Here is a 12,184-nt window from a genome sequence, read left to right as displayed (position 1 = left end):
AAACCAGAATATTTCTATTTTGACATGCTGTCATAGAGCCTAATGAAGCTGGAGTTCTGAGGCCTGATCCTCCCATTCTCTGCTATAGGTAGGGCTCACCAGTTAGACTACAATTTTTGTGATGCACCACAATGTCATCTTTTGGGACTTGTCTACATGCAGATTACTGCGCAATAATCCAGATGTGAATCTGCAAAGCACCAGCTTGCTGCTCAGTAATGTGCTGTGTGGATACTGTTACTGCACATTGAAAGTTCTGGAGTGCAGTTTGGCTTAATACACTTTCAGGTAGTAATAAGCCAAGCCATGCTCCAGGACTTGCGCTGCACTGTAGCAGTGTCCACATGGACTCAACTGGGTGGCAAGCAGGTGTGCTCTAGATTCAGATCCTGGCTCTCTGTGCCATAACTTCCCATGTAGACAAAGCCCTTGGTGAGGGGAGCTGTGCATCGTGGGAAGATGTAGTCCTACTAGGGATTCAGGTCACAGAGGACAATTGGAGCATTAGGCATGTGGTGGGGTGAGCTCCCCACACTAGGCTTGCAAGAGCTGGGCTGGGCCAGGTGGGTCCAGTCAGCTAATTAGGCTGCTTTAGGCTGGAGGCAGCTGGTTGGAAAGAGGTTCACTTGTTCAGAAACATGCAGGGCCTATAAAACCAGATAGCAGGCTACAGACTGGGCTGCTGGGAAAAGGGAGGAATGTTTGGAGGCAGCTGGGAAAAGCTGCAGGAAGGCAGGCAGCAGTCACTCCCTGGGAAGAAGGAGGAGGGTTCATGGAGCTGGTACACCCAGAGAGAGAAGGGGAACCAGGTGTCGTAGAAATCAGTCCAGGGGAGGAGCAGTGAGGACAGAAAGAGGAAACTCAGAATTGCTCAGATGAGTGTCTCTGGACTGGAACCTGGACAAGAGGGCGGGCCTGTGTTCCCCTACTAGCTAGTGAGGGAGTAGTACTGGTGCAGACTGCCTAGGACTGAACCTCAGAAGGGGGAACACTGAGTGACCTAGCTGGAGGGCTAAGTCAGGAAGAGGATACTGCAAATTCTGGAGCAAGTGGAGCTGCAGACTAGAGTCAGAGTGACATCATGCAAGCCGCGGTTAGGGGTGTCGGCCTTGAGAACTAATCCCCAGAGTGACCAGGAGGAGGGACCAGCACAGCAGTGAGTGGAGCACCCTATGACTAGGCATATGTGTTACAACTTCCCAGAGGCACACTGGTAGCATTTCAGAAATGAAGCATTTTGGTTTTCAGACAGAAGCATTATGATTTTTGTCTGTGTGACAGAGCTCCTTCTCTACCTCGGTGGGTTCCGCACTTCCACTTAGCGGTGGGCCAGGGTATTCCTTTCTACCTCAGAGTTTCCCCACACCCCTGGGTTTGCTGTCCATGCCTTGCCTGAGCATGGTTCCTCCTGGCCTCCCTGACGGGGGAGGTGGAGGGGGAGGGAAGCCTCTTAGTCTCTGGTAGCCCCTACAGGCGTCGTGGCAACAAACCAGGCCCCCAGTTCAGTCTCTCCCCTCTGGCGAGGTCTCTTTCCTCAGAACTCCAGGGCCAGGAAGGGCTGTTCACCCTGTTGGGTAGGGTTTCTCCTGCCCTTGGCCTCTGTACCTGTAGGATTTTCCTTCCTGGTGCTTGTCAGCATCTGCACCACCCAGATCTCCAGTAGTGCACTTTCCTCCCACAACTCCTATTGTGTACCCCACCCCTCCCTTCTTTCCTCCCATTTCGCCCTGTTTGCCTGCACCCTTTTCTCTAGTGCTTGTGATTCCCTTCCCCTTTTTATTTGTTTCCCTCACTGCTTTGCACCCCCCTCATGTTAGTTTAGTTTCTTTCCTCCCCAGTGCAGCTGGAGAACCCAGTTCTACTATCTTGTACTGGAGTTTGTGTCCCTTGGTTTCCTGTGTCCTTCTCTGTTGGTGCCCCTCTCCCTTCCCCCCCAACCCCCAGTTCCAGTCTAGTGGGGAGGAGCAACAGTGTCCTTTCCCATCCCCCTCTCCCCTTTTGTTTCCCTCCCTGCATTTTTGTAATTCTGTGATGATGGCCTGGCTGCTGTAATATCATTTTAGTGCACTACCCATATATATTAGGAGTTGTATATAAAATAATTATTTCTCATACCTGACCTGAGAAACAAAGGGCTATTACCTAGTTTTTTAACACCTTAAGTACTGTTTAGGGTTACCATATTTCAACAATCAAAAAAGAGGACGGGAGGAGCCCCGCCCCTGCCCTAGCCCCACCCCTGCCCTTCCACTCCCTCCCACTTCCCGCCCCTCTCAGAACTCCCAATCCTCCCCCCCACTCCTTGTCCCCTGACTGCCCCCTCCTGGGACCCCTGCCCCTAACTGCTCCCCAGGACTCCACCCCCTATATAAGCTTACCTGCTCCTTGTCCCCTGACTGCCCCCTCCTGGGATCCTCCCCCCATCCTAACTGGGCCCCTAGGACCCTACCCCCTACCTGTCCCCTGACTGCCCAACCCTTATCCACACCCCCACCCCCAGACAGACACCAGGGACTCCCACACCCCATCCAACCACTCCGCCCCCCGACAGTCTCCCCCCCCCGAACTCCCGACCCATCTAAACCCCTCTGCTCCCTGTCTCTTGACTGCCCCCTCCAGAACCTTCCTGCCCCTTCTCCGACCCCCTGGCCCCCTTACTGTGCCGCTCAAAACAGAGTGCTGCGGAACAGCGCGCTCGGCAGCCGGGGAGGGGGGAACAGGGGGAGGAGCTCCAGACTGCCAGAGGCTGAGGCAAACGGCCAGCCAGCGATCTGCAAATGCAGGGGGGTGGGGAGGGAGGGAGAGAGAGGAGGGGAGTGATCTCAAGTTGCAGGGGAGAGGAGGGGGAAGCGGAGGAGGGGCTCTGGCTGCCAGAGCCCTGTGCGAGTGGCACGATCCGGCCGGCTGCCCTGTCAGCCGTGTGCGCTCTGCATGGGGGGGAAATCTGGACATTTACAAATTCCCCCTGGACGCTATTTTTAACTCAAAAAAGCCAGACATGTCTGGGAGAATCCGGACGAATGGTAATCCTAGTACTGTTATCCACAGCTAATACTGGAAGTAAGAATGAATGTAGAGCCTCTTAAAATCTTTTTACAAATGAGTTATGTGAAAGTATTTCCCATTTTTCTTTGCTGCAGGCACTGTGTTGTAGGAAACCTTTTTTTTTATACAACACAGTGCTGCTTCTGCTCCTTCATTCAACACATAGTCAAACTGTGGGACTCGTTGCCAAGGGATGTTGTGAAGGCCAAAATTATAACTGGGTTCAAACAGAATTAGATAAGTTCATGGAGGATAGGTCCATCAATGGCTATTAGACAAGATGGTCGAGGATGCAACCCCATGCTCTGGGTGTCCCTAAACCTCTGACTGCCAGAAACTGGGACTGGATGATAGGGGATGGATCACTTGGTAATTGCCCTGTTCTGTTCATGCCCTCTGAAGTTTCTGGCACTGGCGACTGTCAGAAGATAGGATACTGGGCTAGATGGACCATTGGGTCTAACCCAGTATGGCAGGTCTTATGTTCAGATGTTCTCAGTTGTTTTGGTGATTTTTACAGCAAGGAGTCTGCTGGGAATGATTGTGACCACAGGCTGGATTTTTAAACATGTTGGGAAGGGGGTGGGGAGTATTGGCTTTTTAAAAAGAGATGACAACATTTTTTAACAAAAAGTCACTTTATTAATTCTTGACACCTTCATTCTACATCCTCGGTAACCATTGGAGGCCAAAGTTGAATCTTTTGGCCCAATTAAACATATATGTTTCCAGAACCATAGTATCCTATTGTTAGAACTTGTTTTCAACAATAATACCAGAGTTACCCTTAAAAATTATTTAATCTTTTCCACTCCCAAAAAGAGAACCTTGCAAAACCCAAATTAGTTTCGTGAACATAGGAGGTATATCTAAGTGAGCTTTCACTTTGCAATGAGTTCAAGGCAAGCCTGGAATATCTGCAACATTTTTAAAGTGTAAAATTTCACCCAGATTAATAGAATTTCCCAAATTAGACATCATTTAGTACCCCTTGCTCTAGTTTGGTTGTATTCAGAGTGATGGCTCTAAACAGCTATGAGAAAAGGTTAATTAACTTTTCCTTTGGTGGTGTTTCAGAAACTTCTAGAACTGAACAACCTACATTCCCTCATGGCTGTGGTATCAGCATTGCAAAGCGCACCTATTTTCAGGCTGACGAAAACTTGGGCTGTAAGTTAACTTGTCTTTATTTCAAATCTTCTCCCTTCTGTTATGGTGTATAGTAATCCTGTGCTTTGTTGTCTAAACATCACTGGATTGCTGAGTTAGAGCTGGCTGAAGGAAGGAAGGTGATTTACCTTTAGAAGTGATTTTGTGTATGTTTTATCAAATTAGTCTAATTTGGCGTCAACTTGAAACCATCTGTTTATGAATGAGAATTCTATATTGTTTTATGGCATTTAGTACAAACCATTGAGTTACACGTTTAACTAAAGCATAAGCTTAACTTGTTTGCTTTACTGTTATTTCCTTTCCCCAATTTGTTTGTCTCATTCATCTGTTGTGCCTTGTAATAACCTAGACTGTGAGCTCTTTGAGGCAATGACTTGTTTTTTGTGCCTGTACAGCATCTAGCATGATAGGGTCCTTATTCCTGGTTGGGGCCTCTACATATCATTGCAGTACAAATAATAATTTAATAATAAAAAGCTTTCTTAGGTAAGCAGTTCTATCAAGATATCAAGCAGGACTTTGTTCTTTTAAAAAGTCTTTCAAGCAATTTTTGTCAAAGTCCAGGTTAATAGACCAAAACATTTCCATACTTTAGGCATTTCGATACTTTCCCTTCAGAGGTGTGTGTGTGTGTGTGTGTGTGCGCGCGCACAACATATGCTATAATCCAAACTGTTTCTAGTGCTGAAAATCTTTATGACAAGACACCTCCCCTCTAGTTCCATCTTATACACACATGACTTACTGTGATGTTTTGGGGATCACCCAGACCAGTAAGGGGTTCTGTCACCGCCTGCCCTGTAACTTTAGGTGCCTTCATGGCATGCAGCTATGGCTCAGAGCTCTAACAACAGTAGCCAGCCCACAAACATAAAGGTCTGACCCTTGCTTCCACCAGCCTACCTACTCCTTGCAGGGTTGACCTTAGAGCCCTTCCAATCTTGAGTCTTCCCAAATCTATCTAAACCAAGTTCTCAACTACTAGACACTCAGACTTTTCCCCTCTTGGATTCATCACCCTCGAAGATATGAAACCTGCCTCCACTTACCAGTTCACTTTGTCATATACACTCCACACAGTTTGCACAACAGAGACTGCTTTGGGTAAAAGTAAACAAACTGTTTATTTACAAAAACACACAAAAAATCACAGATTCAAAGATGGAATAGCAAGGGAAAGCGAACACGTACAAATTACATAGGAAAAAACATGAAGATGTAATATCAGGCTTTACAGTCCTACATTAGGTAAATTCCCTTTTCTAATACAAGTTATCTATTCCCTTTTAACAGTTTTCCAGCATACCCTCTGGCATAAAGTAGATCAAGCAGACAGTCCCCCACTTTTGAGACTGTCCCTCAGTTCTGGATAAAAACTGGCTCCTCAGCCAGCTCTTTTAAAACTGTTGGATGCAAGTTATTGGGACCTGCTGATTTGAAAATGTTTACATTTAGTGGCTTTTATCCAGAAACATTAGTGCAATAGAAAAAGTAGTATCATCACCATCTGATGAGGCTGCATCATCTGTTTTTCCCAAATACAGAACAGAAATATTTTATTGAACATTTCTGCCTCTTCTGCATTATTATTGATAATACTACCATTTCTATCCATTAATGGACTAATACCATAGAATTGTAGAATCATAGGACTGTAAGGGACCTCGAGAGGTCATCTAGTCTGATCCCCTGCACTCATGGCAGGACTAAGTATTATCTAAACCACCTCTGACAGGTGTTTGTCCCTTTTTTTGTGTGTGCAACTGATTGTTCCTTCCTAAGTGGAGTACTTTGCATTTGTCCTTATTGAATTTCATCCTATTTACTTCAGACCATTTCTCCAGTTTATCCAGATCATTTTGAATTATAATCCTATCCTCCAAATCTCTTGCAACCCCTCCCAGTTTGGTATCATCCACAAACTTTATAAGTGTACTCTCTATGCCATTATCTAAATCATTGATGAAGATATTGAAGAGAACCGGACCCCGAACTGATCCCTGTGGGACCCCACTTGTTATGCCCTTCCAGCATGACTGTGAACCACTGTTAACTACTCTCTGGGAACGGTTTTCCAACCAGTTATGCACCCATCTTATAGTAGCTCCATCTAGGTTGCATTTCCCTAGTTTGTTTATGAGAAGGTCATGCGAGACAGTATCAAAAGCTTTACTAAAGTCAAGATATACGACATCTACTGCTTCCCCCCCATCCACAAGGCTTGTTACCCTGTCAAAGAAAGCTATCAGGTTGGTTTGACATGATTTGTTCTTGACAAATCCATGCTGACTGTTACTTATCACCTTATTATCTTCTAAATGTTTGCAAATTGATTGCTTTCTTATTTGCTCCATTATCTTTCTGGGTACAGAAGTTAAGATGACTGGTCTGTAATTCCCTGGGTTGTCCATATTTCCCTTTTTATAGATTGGCACTATATTTGCCCTTTTCCCTTTTCTGGATTCTCTCCCTTCTTCCATGACTCTTCAAACATAATTGGCTAATGGCGCAGATATCTCCTCCATCAGCTTCTTGAGTATTCTAGGATGCATTTCATCAGGCCCTGGTGACTTGAAGACATCTAATTTGTCTAAGTAATTTTTAACTTGTTCTTTCCCTATTTTAGCCTCTTTTGATCCTACCTCATATTTACTGACATTCACTATGTTAGACGTCCTATCACCACCAACCTTCTTGGTGAAAACTGAAACAAAAGTCATGAAGCACATTTCCTGTTACTGTTTTTCCCCCCTCATTGAGTAATGGGCCTCCCTTATCTTTGGTCTTCCTCTTGCTTCTAATGTATTTGTAGAATGTTTTCTTGTTACCCTTTATGTGTCCAGCTAGTTTGATCTCGTTTTGTGCCTTGGCCTTTCTAATTTTGTCCCTACATACTTGTGGTGTTTATGTTCATCCTTTGTAATTTGACTTAGTTCCCACTTGTAGGACTCTTTTTTGAGTTTCAGATCATGGAAGATCTCCTGATTAAGCCATGGTAGTCTCTTGTCATACTTCTTAGCTTTCCTACACAGTGGGATAGTTTGCTCTTGTGCCCTTAATAATGTCTCTTTGAAAAACTGCCAACTGTCTTCAATTGTTTTTCCCCTTAGACTTGCTTCCCATGCGACTTACCTACCAACTCCTTGAGTTTGCTAAAGTCTTCCTTCTTGAAATCCATTGTCTTTATTTTGCTGCTCTCCCTCCTACCATTCCTTAAAATCATGAACTCTACCATTTCATGATCTCTTTCACCCAAGCTGCCTTCCACTTTCAAAATCTCAACCAGTTCCTCCCTATTTGTGAAAATCAAATCTAGAACAGCCTCTGTCCTAGTAGCTTTCTCCACCTTCTGAAATAAAAAATGGCCTCCAGTACATTCCAAAAACTTGCTATGTTATTTTCCCAACAGATGTGTGGGTAGTTGAAGTCCCCCATTATCACCAAGTCCTGTGCTTTTGATGATTTTGTTAGTTGCTTAAAAAAAGCCTCATCCACCTGTTCTTCCTGGTTAGGTGGTTTGTAGTAGACCCCTACCATGACATCATCCTTGTTTTTTGCCCTTTTTATCTTTACCCAGAGTCTTTCAGCTAGTCTGTCTACTATTCCCATCTCAACCTCAGTCCAAGAGTATACATTTTTAATATATAAGGCAACAACACCTCCCCTTTTCCCCTGCCTGTCCTTCCTGAGCAAGCTGTACCCTTCTATACCAATATTCCAGTCATGTGTATTATCCCACCAATCTGTGTTGCCAACTATGTCATAGTTCTGTTTATTTACTAGCATTTTGAGTTCTTCCTGCTTATTCCCCATACTTCTTGCATTAGTATACAGACATCTAAAATACTGATTTGATTCCCCCTCTCCCCCAGTTCTGTCTTGTCTCTCCCTTATCCTTGCTATAACAGCCCATGCTCCCCCCCCCCCCTTCCCCCAATTCCAAACCTTCTCTCAGGTCTCCGTTGTCAGGAATTTTTTTGTTCCTAATATGTTTTAAAAACTTACTATTATTGTTAAGTCTGCTGGTCACAGTTTCCTCCTTTGCTCTTCATATCTGGTATCCTATTATCATATCACATGAAATCATATAATATCATATATTTTAGTTACTGTAGACATTTCAATTTACTTTGCCAGATTTTCAAATAAAATTTGATTTGTAAAGAAAATTTACATCTTTCCTCTTGGACTGAAAATCTTCCTTGTTACTGCAGAAATAAAGATAGTGGAAGCTGAGGAAATAAATGGAATCTTTGCAAATTTTGGAAATATGCTTGATTAATTAAGTTTTGTAATGATCTTTGGAAGACTTACAGCACTAGTAAGGGCAGTCCAAGCTTCTCTCCCATGTCCCCAACCAATATGCCACCACAGCTCTTGAAAGACCACCACTAGGACTCATAAGAGGAGTGCCGTTTCCATGCTTATGGAACTCGCCCTTCTGCTGAGACTGTTAATAAGAATCCTAAGTGTTAGTGTGTGTATTGTGGATAACTGCCTACTGGGAATTGGACTGTGATGAAATCCTCATTTCATAAGCCTACTGAAGGAATCTAGATTTATAAATCACCTTAGCTGATCATAATATGAGAGAAGGATGTCTTTGTATCTCATTGCCCAAATCACATCTCCATCATGTGATATTTCATATATGATGAGAAACACAAATCTATATGCATTAATTCTGCATTGTCTTGTAAAATGTTTCTGTTTCAGCATAAAAGTTCTGCTCTGACCACCACTCAGTAGATGCTTTGGTTCGTGATATTTTTGCATTCCATCTCAATGCTACAATACAATGAAACAAAAGGTCTATAAAAATTTCTAATAGACGCCTTTGGCTGGACTCCCAGACAATGCAAAATTCTATGGGCAGACTTGTTGTTTATACTAAGGAAGATCAGTACAATACTCCAGTTTTCTTTTAAATTATAGTGGCTTCCCATTAGGGAATGAATTCATTATAGAATGTACATAATAACTTTTATTGGCTCTTTACTATTCAATCCCTTCAGTCCTCTTAATTTGCTGTTAGTTTATACACAACAACCAAGTCATCTCTCAGTTGAAGTGCTCACTTGAACACAAAACTGTATGGTAGAATGTTTCATATTCCTTATCCTTTTAACATTTTACCCCAGTATATGTTTAAAGAGCTACATTACTTTCTCACTTTGTTCCCTAATGAAAAGTTTTATTTTCAGACTTTGTTTTCTGTGTTCTGATGAGACTGTAGAGGTTTTAGAAATGTATCTTACTGCGATTGTGATTTTTTTTTTTTTTTTTTTTTTTGCATCATGATATTTTTTGGAAATAAACATTTTAATTAGAGTGAAAAATGTTGTGAGGAGGAAGAATGGGGTCATCATCAAGGTATATATCCTTTCCTGACTTATAATTTGTAGCTCAAGGGTCTACTCTGTTTTAAGACTCTCAGAACTTGGTGCTCCTGATTGTAACTCCTTTTGTTTCTATATAGCTCTGTTCCTTTAGGAGATTTTTGGTCTGCTCCAACTTCAAATATTTATCCTGGTTCCTTTGAATCCTAGAAATGCTAACCTATACCATTGGTTATTTACAAAAAAATCAGAATCTAACACTACCCACATTTTAGGGCTTTCACCAGTGTGTCTTATTCTGCTTTTATTGGATGGATTTGAGTTTCAATGGAGAATCTATCTCAGTCTTCCCGCCACACAAACACACCACAAATTTGAAGATGATACAAAATTATTCAAGATCGTTAAATCCAAAGATGACTGTGAAGAGTTACAAAAGGATCTTGTAAAACTGGGTGATTGGCTAACAAAATGGCAGATGAAATTGAATGTTAAGTGTAAAATGCACATTGGAAAACATAGTCCCAACTACCCACACAACAAAATTGGGTCTAAATTAGCTGGTGACACTCAAGAAAGAGACCTTGTAGTCATCATGGATAGTTCACTGAAAACGTCTTGTTAGTGTGTAGCAGCAGTCAAAAACCTCCAATGATGGAGATTCCACAACATCCCCAGGCTATTTATTCCAGTGCTTAACTACCCTGACAGGAAGCTTTTCATAATGTCCATCCTAAACCTCCCTTGTTGCAATTTAAGCCCATTGTTTCTTGTCCTCTCCTCAGAGGTTAACAAGAACAATTTTTTGCCCTCCTTCTTGTATTTGAAAACTGTTATGTTCTCGTCAGTCTTCTCTTCTCCAGACAAACAAATACAGTTTTTTTCATTCTTTCCTCACAGGTCATGTTTTCTAGACCTTTAATCATTTTTGTTGCTCTCCTGTGGACTTTCTCCAATTTGTCCACATTTCCTCTGAAATATGGTGCCCAAAGTTTTATATACATGTCGGTATATAAATCCCTGGTACTCCCACACCTTGAATACTGTATGCTGTTCTGGTCGCCCCATATCAAAAAAGATATATGTGATGTGATATTTACCCAACACCGACCCTGAAGGCATAAGGGGGCTCAGGAAGGGGCAGTTAAGTTTCACAGTTGCACCTGATGGAAGGCCCATGGTTTTATAAGTATTTATTGCTGATGTAGCCTAGCAGGACTTCAACCACGGGGGGAGCGGGGAGAAGGTTGGGGCTACAGCCGCAGGGTGGGAGTGGGGTTCAAGGCTCCAGGCAGGCAGAGGGGACTTGGGGCTTTAGCTAAGAGGGAAGTGCCAGTTTCAGCCCTGGTGCTCCCCCTGCAGCTAAAGCCCCAAGGCCCGGCATGTGCCACCCGCCCCGGCTGAAACTGGGAGCGGAACCATGGGAAACCCCAAGCTCCAGCACCCCCCACCGTGCTGAAGCCTTGAATGGAGTTGCAGGGCTGAAGCCATGAGCCCCAGTGTTCCCTGGGGACAGAAGCCCTGAGCCCCATACACGGAGCCCTGCAGCCCCAACTCCTCCACCCCATGGCTGAAGTCCGTAACCTCTTGTCCAGCATACAGGACATTTCAGAGTTACGGACACCCTCCGTTCCAGAGATGTCCATAACTCTGAGATTCTACTGTAAGTTAGTTCTATCAATGGCTGTTAGCCAAGATGATCAGGGACACAACCCCAAGCTCTGGGTGTCCCTAAACCTCTGACTGACTGCCAGAAGCTGGGACTGGATGATTTTGGATGGATCACTTGATAATTGTGCTGTTTTGTTTATTCCCTCTGAAGCATCTGGTACTGGCCACTGTCGGAAGACAGGATACTGGGCGAAATGGACCATTGGTCTCTCACAGTATGGCCATTCTTGTGTTGTTATGTTTTTGTTGTATTATTGTACAGCTGCCAAGCAAGGAGAGCAGGAGAAAGTTGCTGTATTAAAAATATTGTTTCTTCTTGGGTTCTCTACGATTCACCTTAGATTTTTTTTTTTTTTTTTTACTACGCCTAATAGAAGCTGTGACTGTTAAATATATTTACAGACTCTGTTTTTTCCTTTTTCCTTTAATTTACAATCAGAGGTCAGGGCATTAGTGAACTCCAGCAGAACATCCAAGTGAAGAAACATACAAAGCTGCTCAGGATAAATCATTGTTGGTTTTGAGCTCCAGTGCAAAATTAGGAAGCCAAGTGAAAATAGAACCTATTTTAATTAGTAGTTTAAAACATGTTGTATGAAAGGAGGAACTGTACTTAAAAACAAAAACAAAAAACAGATTACTTACCCAAAGGACCATGTTCCTGTGGAATAAAAGATGTGGTTACGTTTTGCTGCTTTGTATGTAATTATTTTGTGTTAGATTAGTAGCTAGTGATTTGTTCTTTCCCATATGCAAAAGTTTGGAAGTGTTCAAAACACAACAATGTCAGTGAAAATCACTCTGAGTTCTCCTAATTATATTGTTTATATAAGAGTTAATCTAGAAAACAGAATGGGAAGAGCTGGCTGTGTATTGTACACAATATATATGGGAATAACACAGTGCCCAGAAATCTTTGTGTTGTCCAGAGTATTCTATCAGATCTCAAATTCTTT

At 43.1% G+C, this 12,184-nt stretch overlaps 1 protein-coding gene across 13 annotated transcripts in view; it reads left to right on the top strand.

The window, feature by feature from the left end:
* Window positions 1-12,184, top strand: part of RALGPS1 (Ral GEF with PH domain and SH3 binding motif 1) — a 377,097-nt gene that overhangs the window by 119,989 nt on the left and 244,924 nt on the right. For all 13 annotated transcript variants that reach the window (XM_054007752.1, XM_054007749.1, XM_054007751.1 and 10 more), the window contains one exon: window positions 4,123-4,215. In XM_054007752.1, coding sequence (XP_053863727.1) covers window positions 4,123-4,215 — 93 coding nt within the window. The remainder of the gene's footprint in view (window positions 1-4,122; window positions 4,216-12,184) is intronic.

Source organism: Malaclemys terrapin, chromosome 17 (assembly GCF_027887155.1).
Source record: "Malaclemys terrapin pileata isolate rMalTer1 chromosome 17, rMalTer1.hap1, whole genome shotgun sequence".
NCBI classification, from domain to species: Eukaryota; Metazoa; Chordata; order Testudines; family Emydidae; genus Malaclemys; species Malaclemys terrapin.
Note: the sequence above shows the minus strand (reverse complement) of the source record. Positions and strands in the feature narration are given on the sequence as shown.